The 15,155-nt window shown below is 41.3% G+C and overlaps 1 protein-coding gene across 3 annotated transcripts in view; it reads right to left on the bottom strand.

Moving 5' to 3' along the window:
- LYRM7 (LYR motif containing 7) overlaps positions 1-15,155 on the bottom strand; it is a 23,961-nt gene that overhangs the window by 4,331 nt on the left and 4,475 nt on the right. For all 3 annotated transcript variants that reach the window (XM_006033675.3, XM_006033674.3, XM_006033672.2), the window contains exons 3-4: positions 9,835-9,905; positions 6,186-6,267 (exon numbers count right to left, since the gene is read on the bottom strand). In XM_006033675.3, coding sequence (XP_006033737.1) covers positions 6,186-6,267; positions 9,835-9,905 — 153 coding nt within the window. The remainder of the gene's footprint in view (positions 1-6,185; positions 6,268-9,834; positions 9,906-15,155) is intronic.

Genomic DNA, 15,155 nt, shown 5'->3' with positions numbered 1-15,155 from the left:
CTCAAGCAAATCTCGGGACGTCATTCTCCCCCTGTACTCGGCCTTAGTGAGGCCGCAGCTGGAGTACTGTGTCCAGTTTTGGGCTCCACAATTCAAAAAGGATGTGGAGGAAGCTTGAGAGGGCCAGAGAAGAGCCATGTGCATGATCAGAGGTCAGGGAAGCAGACCCTACGATGACAGGCTGAGAGCCCTGGGGCTCTTTAGCCTGGAAAAGCGCAGGCTCAGGGGTGATCTGATGGCCCCCTACAAGTTTATCAGGGGTGACCACCAGCATCTGGGGGAACGTTTGTTCACCAGAGCGCCCCAAGGAATGACGACGTCGAATGGTCACAAACTACTTCAAGATCGTTTCAGGCTGGACATAAGGAAGAACTTCTTTACTGTCCGAGCCCCCAAGGTCTGGAACAGCCTGCCACTGGAGGTGGTTCAAGCGCCTACACTGAACACCTTCAAGAGCAAACTGGATGCTTATCTTGCTGGGATCCTGTGACCCCAGCTGACTTCCTGCCCTTTGGGCAGGGGGCTGGACTCGATGATCTTCCGAGGTCCCTTCCAGCCCTAATGTCTATGAAATCTATGAACTGCCAGGTGTCCACCGCCTCTGTCACAGCATGCTGCCGCTACCCAGCTCGCCACGGTGCAGTGTGGGACTGTGTGCTTTTGGGAAGCTCTGAGCAGTCACTCGGGGCTGCGTGCCACTCACAGGGACCACCAGCCACACTGGGCAATGTCCTGCGTGCACAGAAGTGGCGCACAGGGCTCATGTATGCAGGACCCGGGCTGGTGGTCCCCGCGAGTGGTGGGAAGACCTGGGCAACAGCCCAGAGCTGCCTGAAAGCACGTGGGTCTGTGCCATGCCACGCCAAGCCGGGCAGCAGCAGCGTGCTGTGGCAGAGGCGGTGGATACCTGGGGGCTAGGGCTGAGCCACGCTGCCCCCCCACTGTGCAGGGGACCAAGAGCACAGCTGCTGATGCTGGCAAGCTGTGGAGGGGCTGGAGCTGGGGGGGGAGGCAAACATTGGTGGGGGGGTGCTTGTCCCAGGTGGGACAAGCAGGCTGAGCTTCCTCTAATTCGGACGCAGATCCGGGGGCTCACACCCCCAAGAGGGCTGCCAGGCTGTGCCGGACTCCTCCTGGGGGTGCAATCCCCTGGATCTGGGCTGGATAAGAGGAGCCTCAGGCGGCAGCAGCAATCTTCTCCAGTGGTCTGCGCAGGCTGTGCCCAGTCCCAGGTGGCAGTGGCAGCCTCCACCTCCTTTCATCTGGCGCGCAGGTCCGGTGGCCAACAGCCCTGGGAGGAGGCCAGCATAGGCCCTGCATAGGATTGTGAGCTCCCAGATCTGCGCGGCAGATGAGGAGACTGCCACTGCTGGCAAGTGTCAGGACTTTTGGTTTGACCACTTTGAGGGGCAGTTTCTCAGAAACCTCTGCATTTATCTCCTTGAAACTTGGCGGGCTTCATGCCCTCAGAAGGGGCTACCATCACTGCAATGTTCATCCAAATCGGGCAAGAAATGACAAAGTTTTAGGCATTTTCATTATAGCCCCCCATTATAGCCTATGGGCGAAACAGTGTAACTCGTTGACACAGCGAAACAGTTTTCATAGTTTCATAGCTGGTAGGGTCGGAAGGGACCTGAGCAGATCATCAAGTCCACCCCCCTGCCATGGCAGGAAAGAGTACTGGGGTCAAACGACCCCGGCAAGGTGTTCATCCAGCCTCCTCTTAAAGACCCCCAAGGTAGGAGCCAGCATCACTTCTCTTGGAAGTTGGTTCCAGATCCTAGCCACCCTGACAGTGAAGTAGCACCTCCTGATGTCTAACCTAAATCTCCCCTCTGCCAGCTTGTGAGCGTTATTTCTTGTCATTCCTGGTAGTACTTGGGGGAACAGGGACTCCCCCAATGCCTGCTGCTCCACCCTGTCCATGACAAGGTATGGTTGGCCTTCCTGACCGTGTCCCTACACTGTCGGCCCATATTCATTTTGGCATCAATAATGACTCCAAGTTCCTTTTCTGCCTCTGCACTGATGAGAAGGGAGTTGCCCAGCCTGTAGGTATGCTGCTGGTTCTTCCTCCCCAGGTGCAGTACCTTGCACTTGTCAGCGTTGAAACCTATTCTGTTCTCATCCACCCACCCCTGTAACCTGTCTAGGTCTGACTGCAGCCTATTCCTCCCTTCTAGTGTGCCCACTTCTTAGTGTCATCTGCGAATTTGAACAGGGTGCTTTTTACACCCCTGTCCAAGTCGCTGATGAAGATGTTGAACAGTGCGGGCCTGAGGACCGAGCCCTGCGGAACCCCACTGCCCACATGCCTCCAGGTCGAAAATGACCTGTCCACCACCACTCTCTGGGTGCGGCCCTCCAGCTAACTAGTGACCCATTTGACTGTGTAGGTGTCAACACCACAGTCCCCTAGTTTTTTAATGAGAATGGGGTGAGAGACAGTGTCGAAGGCCTTCCTAAAGTCCAGAAAGACTATGTTCACTACTACACCTGCGTCTAAGGCTTTTGTGACCTGGTCATAGAAGGCCACCAGGTTGGTCTGACAGGATCTGCCTCTAAAGAACCCGTGTTGGTTGCCCCTAAGCATAATCTCCCCTGCTGGCCCCTCGTGGACATGCGCCAGGATAACTCTCTCAAAAAGCTTACCCAGGACTGAGGTAAGACTGATTGGCCTATAGTTTCCTGACTGGCCTATAGTTTGACGAAATGAAATAGGACAGTGCTTCGAAATGAAATGAAATGAAAAGACGAGACGAAACACTGTCCCTTCAAAACAGTGAAATGGACATTGAAATGAAACAATGGTGTTTCACACTGCCCTAACAGTGATAGTATTTAATTTAAAGTGCTTCTAATATAGATATTTGACCTTGCTTTTTTGGCCCTCAGACAAGAAGTATCTTCAGTAAATAACTTAACTTACTCCCGAACAAATTACAACTTATAAAGTGATGCCATCAAGTTAAATTTGGCCCAAAATTCAAATGTTTTTTTATAGAAGTTTGTATTCTTCTACAAGAACACCAATAAAGTTTAAATCAGACAGCAAACTTTCATAGAGTTTCAAAACCAAAAATTCATCACAAAGACCCTAAAAAACTGAAAGAATATTCTTTTACAAGGCAATTTACATTAATAGTACAAAAAGCAGAAAGTAATCTGCATCTCTTACCAAATGGCCAAATATAAAAATGTCTATCTGTTTTACAAAAATCAGTTTCAAACTGATCTTGACAAGAGATGTAAAACAAGGCTGGGAAGATTAGTTGTAACTAACCTATCTTCAATAAGACAAACTAGCAAATGTTCTACCGCTCTCTTCTAATTTAGGTGGTTCCCTACATCCACATGGGCTTTGCCTACATAAGACTTCTCCTACAAGAGATTCAGCTTCATTAGCGGCAGCAAGAGCAGCTGTGTCCAAGCAGATAAGGTACCACTAGATGCTGGTATTTTAACCACCACTGTTATGCAGACCTGCTGCATGTAAACTTAGATGTAAGTTAACAAATGAGCAGAAACCATCTTCCTGCCTACCCAAAATACTATTACCATTGTTTCTATACAGGTCCAACTGGAAAAAACCCCATTTTCTGCACATCTCATACACTGTATTTATTCAAAGAAAAGACTATTCTGGGCAGGCAAAAAAGCAGAGCAGACCTTCAGAAAACAGCAGTGGTAAAAAGCATAGAAAATCTCTGACAGCAAAAGCCACATACAAGTACAATTTTGTATGCTAAATAGACCATTCTGCACCCATTGTGGACAATATATGAAGGCAGCTGTCAAAATCCAGTCCCAAATCCACAAATGTATCTTTTTATCCCTCTCTCCGAGAGAAAATATTCATGATAATGGAACAGTTTCATACATTTTTTTAACGCGGTGTACCAAGTAGTACCAATGACATTATGAACACAGTTGGCACATTAGCCTTTTTTACTGCACATTAAAGCATCACATAAATAAACCATGCAATTATGCTAACGTGCAGTAAAATAGGCTACTGTGCATTAAGCATCACTTAAAAACTGCATATTCATTACTGCGCATTAAAGCACCTCGCACTGTAGGTATTAAATTTAATGCACATTAGAAAAATCATCTTAAAGCATATGTAGACATGCCCAGTAAGTGCTATATGCTAGTTCCATCTAATTGTTTTTACGTTGGTATATTATGCCTATATAGATTACACTGGGAACATCTACATGAGATATTTACTGCAGTTGCTTAATTAGCTCTGCAGTAAATGTCTCAATGTCTACATGCCCAGGGCTATTAGGAAGGAGTAAATTAACAAACTTCTCAGCATGGCAGTACTTACAAATACAAATGCTGTCCTGTTGCAAAGTTTTTCACTCTGCAGCACCGCACAGGTAGACTCCAATGCGGCTGGCTGGGGCATGAATGTACGTGCTTCAGTGTGGGGGCTGCCTGCAAACTTGCTCTGTACTAGAGCTCCCTCGCACCTTAGCCAGCCCCTCTGCAGCACGTTGAGCTGCACAGGAGCAGCCTAGGGCTGGCGGGCTGACCCTCGCTCCCTATGCCCCTGCCAGCTGGGGCTGCTCCAACCCAGCTCAATGTGCTACGGTCCTGGGCACATGTGTAAAGGTGCACCTGGGAGCAATTAAATCCAGTGCAACATGCCCTGGAATGTATTGCTGTGCATTAATACGTATGTGTAGATTTGCCCAATGGGATCTAAAGTAGACAAAGGAGCTGCTATTCCGGAGCAGCTGCTCATGCTATGTAGTATTACAATGCCTTGCCATCAGGTAGCAGGGGAGCAGATAACAGCCTGTTTGCACTGAGCAAACAGATACCTCTGGATAGGAGTGAACAGACAACTCCTACTGCAGCATAATTTAGGATAAAAAGCTTTGCCAAGATTTTTCCAAGCTACCTTCACACTGAATTTGAGTGAGTAACACTGATGTAGACATTTATGTTGTCCTTCTACACCCCAATTACACCTGTATAACCCAGATTATGTCAGCATAACCATTTTGTTTGTCCAATTCTAGTTCAGCAGGGAGTAATCAACATCAAATCCCTTTAGGAAAGGTGCAAACTAACTTGTTAACGAATATTCAAGAAATAACCTGTTCACAGAGGAAGTCTTCTAACCTCACGCACTGAGCAATTGGCTGATTAACAGGAATTACAAGAGTCTGTCTATCCCCTCTGAAATGCTTTGCCTATATCCTACCTAAAGTAACCTGGATGTTTTAATTATCTAGAGGAATACCCTTTTTCCCCCCCCCCCCAATACCAAGCTCCTGACCTCAAAGATGCTTTGTGGCAGTGAGTTCCACAAGTTGTGTATTGTGCATATTAAAAGTGAATTTCTTTTTATCAGTTTTAAAATTACTTCCAACTTCACTGAAAGTTCTTTTGCTCTTGTATTATGAGAACATGTAAGTAGGAGTACTCACTCTTCTTTATTAATCTATGAATTATATTGTAAACCTTTAATATAATGCCTTTTTCTTTTCTCTAAATAATCCCTATGTTTACTGAGAAGCCAAAAGCAAAAGAACAGCAGAAGAAAGATCTAGAAATGCCCAATACTTTATGCTCTTGAAAAGAATTATAGACTAAAACTTGATACTTGGCTACAGGATATTAAAAAAATTCTCAGTCCATTAAACATTGCCATGATACACACGTTAGTATATTCAAATAAACTTCACTAGCACTTTGATAAGCAATAATGCCAAAATAAGATTTTAAAGTTAAGGTAATGCAATCAGATCTGTTAAATACAGTGTAGTATAAAGCAAAACTTAGATTCAAATAAAATGAATATATGATTTGAATCATTAGCTGGTTAGAGATTCCAAGGTGACACCCTTAATATCAATGTATGGTGAGGCATCAAGGTAGTTCATACAAAAAGGACAAAGAGCTTGTTAAAAGTAGAATATTTCTGTTTATTACACAAAGGAGGGGAAATAAAAATTATGCATGCCCTGCTTTATTACTTGGAGTCAAATACACCAGTTAGAGAGCTGTAGCATAAACAACAAACATACAACACTAAAAGAGAACAAAAAAACCCAAAACACACAAGGAAATATACACTTACACAGAGGCATATTTTAGGTTGTGTTAGTAAAGTTTAGTAAAGCACACACCTTAAAAAAGAGAAAGCATGCAGATTTACTTACACAATCTGTCAGGACCTGTGTGAACTCCCTGAATAACAGAAGTTCTCAGTATAACTTCAACATCCAAACCTATTTTCATTAGCTGTTGAAGAAAAACAAAACAAAGCAGGGCAGTTCTAATACTGAAGTATTGGTTCTGCATACATTTTCCATGTTGGCAAATATAGAAAAATACTGAAAATGGCCTTCCAAAAAATAATTTAATGCTCCCCCCATCTTAAATTGAATACCTTTTCTCCTGGATGCTCTTAAAATGGTTTTCAAATTAATATAGGTCACCCTGACCTACAGCCCCTTTAGGATGAAACAAGAACCGTAGACACAGAGCAGTACAGTATCTTCCTAAAATTTCAATTGATTATTTAGACAGGGAGAATGATTACCAAGTAAGTATATTTTAAATGGTGTCCAATTATCCTGGACATCAGGTAAAGATCTTACAAAAGTGCCTAGTGATCTTTAATGGCATCAGGTTGTCTGTTCCTTCATGATTTTGCTCTCTAATGAAGGAGGTGTAGAAGAGTCAAATACATGTCAGGAGGAGTAGGGGTCAGCAGGCTTAAGATGTTGCAGGACATGGATTATAAAGCAGCAGGTGTAGTTGAGAATTGGGGAACTGCTCTCTCTCTCCAACAGTTAGCATTAGGGTTTTGGGTATAAGTCCTGAAATTCCTCTTCTCTCCATGAGAAATATGAAAGAGATCCACACGTGTGCTCTTTCCAACCAACGGCTCTTGAGTGAGTGGCTAGTACTTATCTGTTTGCCTGGAACCAAGGCACGCAGCTGCAAAATTGAGAACTGTTGGACAAACAGAACTCCCTACATTCCAAAATCTTTTGGGTGGCTTCTCCTCACTTTTAAACACTTCTTTAATGTTGCACATGCTAAAAAACACTTACTGCATTTTATACTTATAGTTAATGAAGTAACTCAGACATGGATACTCAATATTTTGAAAAATGAATGTCTAATGCCAGACAGCCAAAATCTACTTTTAAGCGCAGACAGGTGGGTTTGATTTCCAGAGGTTCTGAGCTGCTGAGATATCAGCAATGTTGAAAATACTGGTTGCATATCTGTAGATCAGTTTTTGGTTCATTACTGCAGCTTATTTACAATAGTTAATAGAGGTAAGAGGCTTACATTGCACTAGAACAGTGGTTTTCAACCTGTTTTCACTTGTGGACACAAAAAAAATTTTGAATGGAAGTGTGGACCCCTTTGGAAATTTCAAATGGAGGTGTGAACCCCTTTGAAATGTAAGTGTGGGTATTCACATACTTTTGATTGAATATAGACATCTTTCACAGACCTCTTAGACATGTTCTGTGGGCCCCAGGGGTCTACAGACCACAGGTTGAAAACCACTGCACTAGATAATCATGATGGTTTTAGCGGAGACCTAGAATTTTTTCGCCACTGACTATTCATTCAAATATCCCAATTAACTAGTGGGGAAAAAGAATATTAAACACACCCCCAATCTATTAGATCACCACTAAGAAACAAAGTAGAGATGTCACAATTTTGCTATGTATTTTTACCTGCATATCAATAATTATAGTAATGTTATATTATTATATTAACAACTGAAAACATAACAAAATGCAATGCCTAGCGCTGTAGTTGCCTGGCAACTAGCAGACATGCTTGACAGCCTGGACTGAATGCTCAGAAGTGTTAACGTCAGTGTCCAATGGGTGGTATGATGCAAAACACTGAATCAATTGCCCTGGCTCACTTCGTCCTGCAAAACACATCTAAAGATAGGTGTTATTTTTCTTCCCATGTCCCCTCATGAACTCAGGAGAGAAATCACAGGTGTGTGCAACATTTTTAACAAGATTTTACTGAATGGGAATGGTGAAGACCATGTTAAAACAAACACTCTCTATTTAATATTATTTCAACTGTATACTTATACTGTACTTTCAGGCCTCAGTACATTCATAATCTTACTGTTAAGTAGGCTCCTTGGTGAATGCATTTTACATAACGGGTAGGAGTGTTTGAATTCTATGCGAGTTAACAGATTTTTTTCTTGCCCCTTAAGTGCCTTAATATACCATCAAAAAAGAGGGACAAAAACATAGTTGGGATGACTAATATATCTATATGAACAACTCAGTCATAAACATTTGATTAAGGGGAGGGGATCTGTTTATTGCAGAATCAAGAACCAGAATTACTAACTAAGCCTTAGCTCTGACAATCCCTTTGGGCTAGTCACTTAACCTCCGTGTCCTGGTTTACCCATCCTAGAGAATGGATATATAATATTTTCTCACATACAACACACCCTGGAATATAATTCACACCTCCTTTTTGAAAGACAAAATTAATACATTTTTCTAGAGTTATGCCTGCATAGAGCAGGGACAGCCCAATCTTCATCTGACCCATCCTGTGAAATAGAAGGAGAGAGATCAGAAGCCACTAACAGACAGCAAATTTGTTATAAAAACATTAGCTTGATCAGTGAAACATCAAGGAAAAAAAGGAGCCGGTCATTAACACCTTTGGAGAAGAATGAGCCATTAAGTCAACTGACTCCCTCAGCTACCTAAATAGTAGTAATACCACAGGCAGAAAATCAGCTTCCCTGATTAACAAGAGCTGGGGGAGTGGAGGGAGTTGTGCCCGTATGCAAGAAAATTCAGCAATAGATTTATTCATAATTTTAAGCTTGCCAATTGCAACTGGAATGTTTGGAGAAAAAATGAGCAACAATTTGAAAAAAAACTAATTTGGTTAAAAAATTGAAAAGAGGTACTTTAAATAAAAATGCCTTTAAATCAGTAGTTCTCAAATTTTTTAGACTTAGGTCACCCCTCAGAAAATGACAGCTCTTAGTTTTCATTCATTTTTGATGACAGAAAATAACAGAATTTTTTTTTGTTGATGCATAGAATTCACCAAGATACCAGATCAGAATGTTTTTAAACACTATAGATTCCTTTTTGAAATCTCTGAATTTATCTTACAAATTATGTTTGCACACATAATACTGGTAACGTTGCATTGCGTCCTGCAGAACCTTTGAAAGGATCTTAAGGCACCCCAGGAGGCTGCAGAACCTTAGTTGAGAATCTCTGCCTTAAATTATAAATGTGAAAAACCACTTATTGCATATTATATGTGGCAAATACCATTTACATAAAATAAGTATTAAGGCACATTCACACAAAAAATACATATAAAAGTTTCACTAAATTAACAGTTTGGAATATGTAGCTCAATTAGGGTGCACAAACTGCTTTGAGTTTCATAGATTTCATAGATTTCATAGACATCAGGGCTGGAAGGGACCTCGGAAGATCATCGAGTCCAGCCCCCAGCCCAAAGGGCAGGAAGTCAGCTGGGGTCATAGGATCCCAGCAAGATAAGCATCCAGTTTCATCTTGAAGGTGTTCAATGAAGGCGCTTGAACCACCTCCAGTGGCAGGCTGTTCCAGACCTTGGGGGCTTGGACAGTAAAGAAATTCTTCCTTATGTCCAGCCTGAAACGATCTTGAAGTAGTTTGTGACCATTCAACCTCGTCATCCCTTGGGGCGCTCTGGTGAACAAATGTTCTTCAGGGAAGAAACTGTTATGTACATGCAAAATATTGTTAGACAAAGCAGGGATGAACATCAAAATGAAATTACCTCCTCTATTTTCTCAGAAGATGTCTCGCCTTGATTATTTCTAAATTCTTCATTTATCTTCCGCCTTGCGGCTAAAAGAGGGCAATAAATAAAAGCAAAACAAAACAAGTTTATTAAACTGTCCTTTGGCTTTGCCAGAAAGCCCACACTCTTTAAACAGGTTACATCTGTCTTTGTTAACTTCCTTAGTCCTTTTACTACCTGTTCTCTTTCTTCCCTTGGGAGAATGAACTCATTCCTTTCATAATGCACTCAGCAGTCATAATTATAATCCTAGATCTTTGTAGACTTTGGGTGACCAGCATTATCTTTTAGTCCCACATAAGACTAAAATAATGTGCAAGCATATGATTTTGTTTACCTTAAAATATAGTAAATGTAATTAATGTTTTTGAAGGATTATTGCAAACTCTAGCAATCAAATAGAATATTGTGGTTCATTTTAACAACTGAAAGTGTAAACGAGCAAATCAGAAGTTCAATAACTTAGAGCATATTTAAATTAAGTTCAACTATGATACAAAAAGAGTGCAAATTTAGAACCACATGGACTAAAAGAATTTCACAATGTTTTGTGTTAAGAATGTTTTACTGGCTTGTGTTCACTTTAAGAAAAGTGTGGGTAGACAGTTGATAAAGGGGAATTTCTCCTACAGCCTTCTACAAATGGCAAAGGGAAGTCTACAAATGGCAAAGGGAAGGAAATACACATAGGCTGCATGCAAATATTAAAAAAACACAACAAAAAAAACACGCTTTACCAGAAACAGTAGCACATTATTTCGGCTCGGGTCTGCAGAAACTGCATAGATCGGGTGCTTCCACAGGGTTTTTCGGTGCTTTTAGCTAAAGCTGATTGTGTCAGCTATTAGATAAAACAGGGGTGGGCAAAATGTGGCCCGTGGGCCAGATACAGCCCACCAGGCCATTCTATCCAGCCCGCAGGGCCCTTAAAAATTTAGAAAATTAATATTTATCTGCCCCTGGCTGCCTATCATGTGGCCCTCAATGGTTTGCCCAAACTCAGTAAGCGGTCCTCCGCCTGAAATAATTGCCCGCCCCTGAGATAAAAACACCAATAAAGCCCCTGATCTATACTGATGTTGCAGAGCTGGGTCCAACTAAGGCACTGCTTCTTCTGGACGTGCGCTGGGCTCGGCATGGGAATGCGCCGAGTTTAAATGTAAGTGTTTTTTGAATTTTATTTTAACATTTGCAAGCAGCCATAAAGCATTATGTTTCTTCCTGCTTTGTTTCTCTGCCCCAGAAACCTTTGCACTACGCTCTTAACAATTTCTGTTCTCTTACAATGTGTATGCTTAACAGAAGAGGGCCAAGAAGATTTAGCAGCAAAGAGAGCAAGCTCTCTTCCTCTGTTTTTCCTGCATTCTCTAGAACAGTGAATCGTAACCAGAGTGCCATGGGGTGCAGGAGATCCCCTTAAGGGTGCCATCAACTGACACTGATTATTAGCATTATTAGGTGAGTAAACACTTACACATGATTCACAAAATAAATCCAGAGATTTCAAATAGGAACTCAAAAAACCCCATATTGTGGCCTTGAGTTCTTTACAATGAAAAAGTTATTCTATTATTTTTCTGTAATCAAAAAACAAGAGAAAGTTAAGAGCTGGCATTTTCCAAGGGATACGCTGAGTCTCAAAATGCTGAGAACCTCTATTTTATAAGTTGGTATTTATGCCTCTTTTCTAACTTAACACTGCTGTTTCAATTGACATGGTAACATTAAAACCTGCTGCTTAGTCAGTCCCAGCTAGCTTGGAGTAAAGCATTATCCGAGACGCTCTGCCTCCTTAACCTATCTTAGGTAAAGGGGTGGGTGAAAAGGGGGAGGTACATAGATAAGAGAACAGTATAGTATTAACGATTTCCCTTGAGTAGCTGAAAGACTGTGTGCTCAGCACCCAAGACCACTTCCTCTACACAAGTGGAACTTCTGATGGGAAGGTAGGAACTTAAAACACGTAGCTGAAGTTTTAGGAATATCTAGCTAATGGAAGATGTGACCCTCACTCAGCAAGCCCCCAGCCAATCCATAGAGATTGCATAAAGGAACTCTCTAATCTAGTTTAACCTTCTTCCCTTCGTTTTAGCTTTCCCCTTCACTGGCTGGTTGGACCTTAAGCATGTGGCTTTCAAAACCAGGCACTGAATCTAAATTCCTGTTATAACATCCAGGAAGCACCATTTTAAAATCAATTTCCTTCCAGAATATACTGTATTTACTCAAATATAAGACGAGGTTTCACATACCAGCAAACTTTCCCATTAAATGCATTTGGCTATTATTAAACTGCAGCTATAAGTAGCAAATGCTGAGTCATGGAAACCAACTATGAAATTGACTGAATGCAGCCCATACTGAGCATGCCCATATAACACCTGGCCCATATTGGAAAAAAATCACACTGATGGGAACTTTTTACTTACGTGTTACAAAAATATCAAAACTTAAAACCTCCTTCCATCAGCTTACATTGCATTACAAAAACCACATCAACTAAGAAGTGGAACAATAAGATGTCAAAACTTAAAACATGCTTTCACCAGTTTCCAAAACTTCAGCAAATAAGACCAACAAAACAATAGAACATTTTTATATTATCCAACGATTCCCTCCTTCCCCAAATTCCCTGGACACTTTTGTTTCTTAATATCACATTATTCCCTGATGCCTTCCAGGATCACCTATTAAAGCTTATCACCTGTCATCCTGTCTTGTCTTGTCCCTATCATGCCTGTTTCCTAACCAACCCTTGGCCTGTGGCCATAACTCTACTGCCTCTCAAGCCTCATCATCTTTTCATCCTCCTAGACCTACTAGGTATCTCCATTCTTCTCTTTTCCATAAATACATCGCCTACTCCTTACCTAGTTCTCTTGTGTCCCGTTAGCAATACCACCCCATTTTATTCAAGCCCAAACACAAGGTATCTTCTACAGACAGTTCTAGTTGTTGCAAGACTAGTAAGTTTCTTGCTTTCCATAATACCATGCAAAACTGGTGAATTAACACTTCCATATCACATACCATATGCTTTCGACTTCCTCTTAGCTCCCATAGGCAAGTAGTACCTTTCTTTCTCATTTCCAATGATTCCTGTTTCTTCACAAGCCTTAAATGCTTGGCAAACTTCACCAAACTTCTATGCAGCTGAGAGGCTGTGGCCCTGCCATCTATGGGGTGGAGATAGTACCAGAGAGCCCTGCACCTTTTCTGCATATGCATTTTTGGAGGGTACCAGGACTTAAAACAAGAACACCCAGTTCCAGTTGTGATTGGGGGGCTAATTAGCATATGGATCTTTTGTGGGGGTTACTTGGTGTAGGGTCATGTACTGAGCAGTGCTGGGTTGTGGGGTCACTATGGCCTGAAATGCTGTTGACTTGGCTGGGGCCAGCCCAATAAACTATATGATAAGTCACGAGACTTTTGGCTCTAAATTAATATCATGCACAGTTTGTACTATGTAAAAGAAGGTGCAAAAGTGGTGGTCAAAAGAGTTTATGAAATACCTATGCTGAAACTTGGAGCATTCAGGGTTGGGCTCAGAGTCAGACCCACAGCAGTCTTCTGCCCTTATCTGTTTGCTTTCTACAACTTCAGCCCTCCCCTCTATCCTTTTCCCCACCTCTTACTTATTGTCACATGCAGCTCACTTCCACATTGTGCTCAGGGAGGGAACAGAACTCTGACAGTAGTAGGGGCAAGGGGAAAAAGTGGGGGCGGGGGCAGAGGGCAAAGGGGCTACTTCAACACCCTCCCTCCCCACTGTCACTATTTTCTTTGCTGTAGTAGTGGAAGGGGGACAAATTCAAGACAACCATCCGATAATTAGATTATACACATGGAAATTTATAACAAATTTATCATTTTTTAAATATATAGAATATGTCTGGGGGGAGTAATTTTATATTATGGTAATTTCCTCTCTCATGAATGCATACCAGTTTGCTTTAACAGAGCTGCTCATGAGTAACAGGCAGCTGTCATTGATTTATTATTGTTAAAAGGAAAATATAGTACTAGCATTGGCTTAAAGAAAAAAACAAATCTGCACAGACTTTCCAAGTAGACTGCATAAACAGGGATTAAGTTCTGGCCTCCTAAGTTTTATAATGTTATTAATCTAATGAAGTCTGCTAAAAGAATCTGTTCATCAGTTATTGTCAAACGCTGCATTTTGGTTGCCCAGTGCTAGGCCCTAAACAAATTTGTTTATACCTGACAGAGCTTGTCAAAGAGACTGAAGTCCTTAACAGCAAATGATGTATCCAACAAATATTGTCTCATCTTAGATTGAGGGAAATCCCTAGATCACAGTGATATTATACTGCTAAAATACAACATTACAAACTGACATTATTTCTATTTACTAAAAATATGTACACTCCAGGGAACAAGTGAACAGATTCACTTCCCGAAGAGGTGACCTTCTGAACTACTGGAATTAATATTTTAGTTCAGCTAACTACAAAATGCATTTGAAAGCACTATAGAATACACAATCAATCTGTTTAAAGGGAACGCATTTTTAGCCCACTATTTTAGATGAAAATGCTTTATTTGATGAGCTGTCTAACAATGAATTCCTGCACACTAAGGAGTATTATTATACTACTATCTTTGTTCTTAACCCATTGTTCAATAACAAACTGTATTACTATATAATGATAATAAGTCTACTACTATTTCCTTCAAACGAATTGTTAAAATTTCTGTAGTCAGTTTATATGCAGGTATATTATCAGGCTCCCTATAGCATTAACTTCTGTATTTCAGTATTTTTGTACATATAATTAAAATACAGAGTCAGAAATTTTTAGTGAAGGTTTTTTTTAAGTAATTTCAGTGCATGTAACCTTTGGGCTTCTTTCCTTGGTCAACTGATTCTCCTGCGGGATTCTATAAGTAAAACTGAAGTCCAAGATTTTTATCTACAGTTATTTACTTATATTCAGAGAAAAAGTTGTTTTTTCTAGCACTGAACTTCAAAATGTAAGGTTGACTTATATGTAGGGCTGACTTATGATAGGCACAGTACAGTATTTAGGCTGATTATACTAAGCTGGTAAGTTCTGATCTCCTTGCCAGGTTCTCATATCTCACCTTGCCACTCCTTAAACTATTAAAGAGTCCGCAATCTAAATTTATCTTCCTCTGCCCTGTTGTCCTACTATGTTAATGACCTAAGCACCTTTAGTTGCTTTCCTTCCTTCCTCCTAGGGTTAGTCTATACACCTGGTTTGTGTAATATTCTATATGATATAGTTAAAGCAGCATAACCCCCAGCAGGA

This window comes from Alligator sinensis, unplaced genomic scaffold (assembly GCF_000455745.1).
Source record: "Alligator sinensis unplaced genomic scaffold, ASM45574v1 scaffold1197_1, whole genome shotgun sequence".
Classification (NCBI taxonomy): Eukaryota; Metazoa; Chordata; order Crocodylia; family Alligatoridae; genus Alligator; species Alligator sinensis.
This window is presented reverse-complemented; position numbering and strand designations above follow the sequence as displayed.